This window comes from Tupaia chinensis, unplaced genomic scaffold, assembly GCF_000334495.1.
Source record: "Tupaia chinensis unplaced genomic scaffold, TupChi_1.0 Scaffold000422_1, whole genome shotgun sequence".
Lineage (NCBI taxonomy): Eukaryota > Metazoa > Chordata > Mammalia > Scandentia > Tupaiidae > Tupaia > Tupaia belangeri.
Genome location: NW_006159927.1, coordinates 3,133,845 through 3,141,264, shown reverse-complemented (window position 1 = coordinate 3,141,264; position 7,420 = coordinate 3,133,845). Strand labels below are relative to the sequence as shown.

The 7,420-nt window shown below is 44.8% G+C and overlaps 1 protein-coding gene across 1 annotated transcript in view; it reads left to right on the top strand.

Moving 5' to 3' along the window:
- Positions 1-3,723, top strand: part of SALL1 (spalt like transcription factor 1) — a 15,422-nt gene extending 11,699 nt beyond the window's left edge. Inside the window, 2 exon segments of the mRNA XM_006154792.3 lie at positions 1-1,237; positions 2,367-3,723. Coding sequence (XP_006154854.1) covers positions 1-1,237; positions 2,367-2,807 — 1,678 coding nt within the window. The 3' untranslated portion in view covers positions 2,808-3,723.
- The last annotated feature ends 3,697 nt before the right edge of the window (positions 3,724-7,420 follow it).

Below are 7,420 nucleotides of genomic sequence, written 5' to 3'. Positions count from 1 at the left end.
TTCCTGCCCCATCTGCCAGAAGAAGTTCACGAATGCGGTGGTCCTGCAACAGCACATCCGAATGCATATGGGAGGCCAGATCCCCAACACCCCAATCCCTGACAGCTACCCCGAGTCCATGGAGTCGGACACAGGCTCCTTTGATGAGAAAAATTTTGATGACCTAGACAACTTCTCTGACGAAAACATGGAAGACTGTCCCGAGGGCAGCATCCCCGATACGCCCAAGTCTGCAGATGCATCCCAAGACAGCTTATCTTCTTCACCTTTGCCCCTAGAGATGTCAAGCATCGCTGCTTTGGAAAATCAGATGAAGATGATCAATGCTGGCCTGGCAGAGCAGCTGCAGGCAAGCCTGAAGTCCGTGGAGAATGGGTCAGTCGAGGGGGACGTCCTGACCAATGACTCGTCCTCAGTGGGTGGTGATATGGAGAGCCAAAGTGCTGGTAGCCCGGCCATCTCAGAGTCTACCTCTTCCATGCAGGCTCTGTCCCCATCCAACAGCACCCAGGAATTCCACAAGTCACCCAGCGTTGAGGAAAAGCCACAGAGAGCAGGACCCAGCGAGTTTGCCAATGGTTTGTCCCCCACCCCAGTGAATGGGGGGGCTTTGGATTTGACATCGAGTCATGCAGAGAAAATGATCAAAGAAGATTCTTTGGGGATCCTCTTCCCTTTCAGAGACCGGGGTAAATTTAAAAATACTGCTTGCGACATTTGTGGCAAAACATTTGCTTGTCAGAGTGCCTTGGACATTCACTATAGAAGTCATACCAAAGAGAGACCGTTTATTTGCACAGTCTGCAATCGTGGCTTTTCCACAAAGGGTAATTTGAAGCAGCACATGTTGACACATCAGATGCGAGACCTGCCATCACAACTCTTTGAGCCCAGTTCCAACCTCGGCCCCAATCAGAACTCCGCAGCGATTCCCGCCAACTCGTTGTCATCTCTCATCAAGACGGAGGTCAACGGCTTTGTGCATGTTTCTCCTCAGGACAGTAAGGACACCCCCACCAGTCACGTCCCTTCTGGGCCTCTGTCATCCTCGGCCACATCCCCCGTTCTGCTCCCAGCTCTACCCAGAAGAACTCCCAAACAGCACTACTGCAACACGTGTGGCAAGACCTTCTCCTCGTCGAGTGCCCTGCAGATTCACGAGAGAACTCACACTGGAGAGAAACCCTTTGCATGCACTATTTGTGGAAGAGCTTTCACGACAAAAGGCAATCTTAAGGTATCTCGCTCCATCAGCGTCTCGCCCACCCCATCGGCCCTTTCTCACTGCCATTGCTTATGAGCAACGTAGGCCTCCAGAGTCATCCTCAGCCCAGAGAGTCAGGGAGAGAGTTCTCGCGAGGGAAACTAGCACATGTGGCTGGCTGGGGAGGATGGTGGATGCCCAGGATGGTCAGGATCATAGTAGGGACAAGGGCAGGCTGCAGTCTGCTCACTGTCAGAGTACATTGAGTGATTTGGTACCTCAGCGAAGCACTGGCCTCTCTCTGTTGTCTCGCTAAGTGCACCAAATGAATTGCTTTACCTACCAAATAAGACAGCCCGGCATTGCCATGGGGTATTGATTAAAGACCTGCATGTGGCCTGCGTGCTGCCCGTATCACTTAATAATTATGGTTTTCCTCCACGTCTGCGTCTATTTTTCATAACTGCGCAGTCCAGCCTGGTTCGTTTTTCTAAAAACAATAACGTCACTGGCCCGCTAATGGGTATGATGATAATTGATTAGACAACATTTCCTACTGATATGTGTTGGAAATAAAGCAAATATGGTTAAGTTCTAGAGCAACAGTTGAGCACTCTTACTGTGTACATTTTCCTGTTGACAGAGTATTTCTCTGGAGATTACTGCCAGTAATGTGAGATGAATAATTACTTTCTGGCCTTTCTCTCTGTGCACGGGCCCTCCAATGGGCAATCAGTGAGGGGTACTTTCTTCCCATCTGAAAAGGACATTTATAGGGTAAAGGGTGTCAGATACAATACTTACCATTGCAATGAGAGTGGACATAACAATTCTAACCCTGGAAGGAGCTATCTGCAACTGACTGGCTTGCTTGAGGCCATTATAAGCTAAATATGGGTAATAAAAAAAGGGTAAGTAAGGTATCTTGGCCCACGAAGAGGAAAGACGGTCTAAAGCTGCTGAGAGCAAACACGTTATTACTCGTCGACAGGAGTGGATGGTTTCTGTTACCTTTTCCACTGTCTGTCATGTAATATGAATGGACATTTAGGCCACTTGCTTTGTCGAGGGATGGGATATGAGTTGAGACAGATTCAACGATTAAACTGCTCTCTATCTCCCCCCTCCCTTTTTTCCCCCTCTCCCTGTGCCCCTGTCTCAGGTACACATGGGCACTCACATGTGGAATAGCACCCCCGCGCGACGTGGTCGGCGGCTCTCTGTGGATGGCCCCATGACATTTCTAGGAGGCAATCCCGTCAAGTTCCCAGAAATGTTCCAGAAGGATTTGGCAGCAAGATCAGGAAGCGGGGATCCTTCCAGCTTCTGGAATCAGTATGCAGCAGCCCTCTCCAACGGGCTGGCAATGAAGGCCAACGAGATCTCCGTCATTCAGAATGGTGGCGTCCCTCCAATTCCTGGAAGCCTGGGCAGCGGGAGCAGCTCACCTATTAGTGGGCTGACGGGAAATCTGGAGAAGCTCCAGAACTCAGAGCCCAATGCTCCTCTGGCCGGCCTAGAGAAAATGGCAGGCAGTGAGAATGGAACCAACTTCCGCTTCACCCGCTTTGTGGAGGACAGCAAAGAGATTGTCACAAGTTAAAGTGACTCAAGCTGGAGACATAGCATTCCTGTCCAGAATGTGACCTATGGTTGCCTCCTAGTCCTTGCCCCGTCCCCCCTACCTTCCGGTCCCCCAGATTTATGAACTACAACATTATGAAGACATTCTTTTGTACCTTGTTCAACTTCTAGAGTTCTAAGAAAGCTTATTTATTAGTGATATAACCTTGCTTTGCAAACAGAATGCAAGCGTTAACTTTGGTCTTCTGTATTTTGGACTAAATACTAATTGACTAGAGTGCTGTAAACTTGCTGTAACATTTATGGCAATTGCAAGTTGCCCTGCTAGGCGGTCTTAATCTGGCATTAACTTATTTTCTATATCCAGTTTAATATGAATCTGGTGTTGATGCAATGCCTCAGTGATGCATTAGGTCTCTAATAAAGTCTGTATATAAATGTACACTTTGATCCTGCTGGAAAATTTTATCAGCAAACACATTGTCTAATCTTTCAAAACAGATTTAAGGACAGGACTGCAAGTACAGACTGAACAGTGTGGTTCTTGGGGGAGGTTTGGTTTTTTTGATTTTTATTCTAAAATTCGACTTGCTTTTTGTTTGGTAGATTTAACCATTTCCGTTTTGAACTGCTATTTGTATTGTGCTTTTTACTTGAGTCGTCCTCAATGTTAATAAGTTTCTGTACAGTCATAAGCACGCAGAATTCTTTAGGGGGGAAAAAAGAAAACAAGTGTTGTTTTGGTAGTTGAAACTGAGACGTAACATTTTGCCTTGTAGGTATATTCACAATAGAAAACGTGTGCTGGAATTTCACAATGCTGCTAAGTATAGCATCTTGAACAACCTTCAGTGGAGAAAATGTAGATGCTCTTGTATATACGTAAGAAATATCACTTTCATTAAAATGTACATATGTTCCTTTACAAGAGCAAATGCTTCTTCTTGATCAAGAGAGCAGGTATAGTGTTTGTTTATTTTGTATTAGGTATCGGAGAAAAAAAAATTGGACTGTTACATGCACTTTCTTGGAAAGTTGAAAGGAAGGGGGGGGTCCAATTTTCTTTAACATTTAATACTTACTAACAACAGAGATACTGTAATTTTACTCAAGTAATCAAATACATTTTTTTTTTGCAACAGATAAAACAAAATACTGTGTCTGTGTTTTTAGAGTGCATTTCTATTTAGCCAGGCCCCTAAATGTATTTTCACATTCCCCCAGATGCCAGTGAATTGTGTATGTGAGTGTGTATCTCTCTTCTGAGGAATGACAAAAAGCATAACAGAAATAGCTTTGCATGGGCCTGTGTTTTATTTCAAAATTTGGAGGCTCTAGATAATTTTCCAATACCCATTACTTCTTTGAGAATGTATTTTATAGACTCCCTTCTTTTCTCATAATCCACCCTTTCCCCCAAAGAAAAGGAAATAACGTTATTGGAGGGGGTCATCCCGACAGGTAAGTTTCCTTAAGCAAGATGTTTTGCCAATTTCAATTTCAGCGCTATGTCAGCAGTTCTGGTTTTATTTCACTTGATTCAGTCGCGTTTTGATTTTCTTTTCTTTTTCTTTTTTTTTTTTTTTCCAGAGAGCCGCATTGCTGGAGAATTCCCATGGCAATGGGGTTATATAATCTGACTCTGAACCTGGGCCTCAACCTAGAGAGGTCAACGTGGTTTTTTTTTTTTTTAATTAGTCTTCAAGGTACTGACAGCAAAGAGATTGTCACAAGTTAAAGTGACTCAAGCTGGAGACATAGCATTCCTGTCCAGAATGTGACCTATGGTTGCCTCCTAGTCCTTGCCCCGTCCCCCCTACCTTCCGGTCCCCCAGATTTATGAACTACAACATTATGAAGACATTCTTTTGTACCTTGTTCAACTTCTAGAGTTCTAAGAAAGCTTATTTATTAGTGATATAACCTTGCTTTGCAAACAGAATGCAAGCGTTAACTTTGGTCTTCTGTATTTTGGACTAAATACTAATTGACTAGAGTGCTGTAAACTTGCTGTAACATTTATGGCAATTGCAAGTTGCCCTGCTAGGCGGTCTTAATCTGGCATTAACTTATTTTCTATATCCAGTTTAATATGAATCTGGTGTTGATGCAATGCCTCAGTGATGCATTAGGTCTCTAATAAAGTCTGTATATAAATGTACACTTTGATCCTGCTGGAAAATTTTATCAGCAAACACATTGTCTAATCTTTCAAAACAGATTTAAGGACAGGACTGCAAGTACAGACTGAACAGTGTGGTTCTTGGGGGAGGTTTGGTTTTTTTGATTTTTATTCTAAAATTCGACTTGCTTTTTGTTTGGTAGATTTAACCATTTCCGTTTTGAACTGCTATTTGTATTGTGCTTTTTACTTGAGTCGTCCTCAATGTTAATAAGTTTCTGTACAGTCATAAGCACGCAGAATTCTTTAGGGGGGAAAAAAGAAAACAAGTGTTGTTTTGGTAGTTGAAACTGAGACGTAACATTTTGCCTTGTAGGTATATTCACAATAGAAAACGTGTGCTGGAATTTCACAATGCTGCTAAGTATAGCATCTTGAACAACCTTCAGTGGAGAAAATGTAGATGCTCTTGTATATACGTAAGAAATATCACTTTCATTAAAATGTACATATGTTCCTTTACAAGAGCAAATGCTTCTTCTTGATCAAGAGAGCAGGTATAGTGTTTGTTTATTTTGTATTAGGTATCGGAGAAAAAAAAATTGGACTGTTACATGCACTTTCTTGGAAAGTTGAAAGGAAGGGGGGGTCCAATTTTCTTTAACATTTAATACTTACTAACAACAGAGATACTGTAATTTTACTCAAGTAATCAAATACATTTTTTTTTTGCAACAGATAAAACAAAATACTGTGTCTGTGTTTTTAGAGTGCATTTCTATTTAGCCAGGCCCCTAAATGTATTTTCACATTCCCCCAGATGCCAGTGAATTGTGTATGTGAGTGTGTATCTCTCTTCTGAGGAATGACAAAAAGCATAACAGAAATAGCTTTGCATGGGCCTGTGTTTTATTTCAAAATTTGGAGGCTCTAGATAATTTTCCAATACCCATTACTTCTTTGAGAATGTATTTTATAGACTCCCTTCTTTTCTCATAATCCACCCTTTCCCCCAAAGAAAAGGAAATAACGTTATTGGAGGGGGTCATCCCGACAGGTAAGTTTCCTTAAGCAAGATGTTTTGCCAATTTCAATTTCAGCGCTATGTCAGCAGTTCTGGTTTTATTTCACTTGATTCATTCAGTGGAGAAAATTCTTTTCTTTTTCTTTCTTTTTCCTTTTTCTTTTTTTTTTTTTTCCAGAGAGCCGCATTGCTGGAGAATTCCCATGGCAATGGGGTTATATAATCTGACTCTGAAACTGGGCCTCAACCTAGAGAGGTCAACGTGTTTTTTTTTTTTTAATTAGTCTTCAAGGTACTTAAATGTACATGTATATTTGAAAGAAAAACGCCATTATAAAGGAGATACAGAATCAACTTGACATTTTATCCAAATTCGATTTCTTCTCTCTCTCTTTTTCTAGGGGGAAATCTGTTTTCCTCCTGTGCACTGTTTTGGGTGGAAGTTGTGTCTAGAGGGGTGGGCAAATTTTTTTTACGGAGGCAGTGAGCTCCTGTTAGTCAGTGGCTGCACCAAGGTAAAAAAGATCCACTGAACCCACGTTCCAGAAGAAGTTTCCAGGGAGGGGCCACCTCAAAGCCACTCTGGGCTCCGCCTCCCCCACCCCACCCCCTGCTCCCCTCATCTGGTTGTTAGATCTCAATCCTGAGGGACCAGGAGGCTGAGTCACAGAGGGGTCTCCCAAAGTGTTGGCTCGGCCTCAGGGCCAGACCTGCTAGCTTTCAGGGAGGTTGGCGTTGATGTCAGGCTCAGGGGACAGAAACGACGGGATGGACACCCTAAATCAATAGATGGTGGAGATGGAGGTGTGCACGAGTCCTGGTGCAGAAGATCATTCTTATATCTCAGCACCCTAAAATTCAAAAGGCAAGCGTTCTCGATTTCGCCAGTCTGGTCCCGTCCCTGCCGCCCCAGGAGTGACCATTTCCACCAAGCATGGGGCAAGGAAAGATGGCCTAATTTGGGCCAGCTCCAAATCAGGAGCTCTGACCCTAGGCGGGCCAAATGGGGTGGTTTTCGTTGGGAAGGAGGCGTCCCTCACCTTCCCCCTGGACGTGGTGACCAGGGCGTCCTCCGGGGCTGCACGCTCTTAGGACCTCCGTGCCCCTGGACCAAGCCTGGAGACGTCAGGGGACTACAGGTCACAGAACTGGGCGGGCTTGGCTGGGCCCCCGCGGCTCCTGCACAGGCTGGGTCCTGCGCCCCTGCGCGTCCATCGCCCTCTCCTAGGGGCCAAGGCTGCCACCCCGCGACTGCATCCCGAGGCACGCCCAGCACACGCCCTAGGACACCGGGGGTTGCAAGTCCCTTGCGTCCGGGCGGGCGACGGAGGGGGGGAAGGGGGGCGGGCAGGCTGGCACTTTTTTCCTTTCCCCTTCTCACCACCGACCTCCTCCCTCCTTGGGGCTTCTGAGAGTGAGTTTTCGGGGAGCAAAAGTAGCTTTTCGTTTGGACAGATTTTCGGAGGTAACCGAAGCCTTTAGGAAA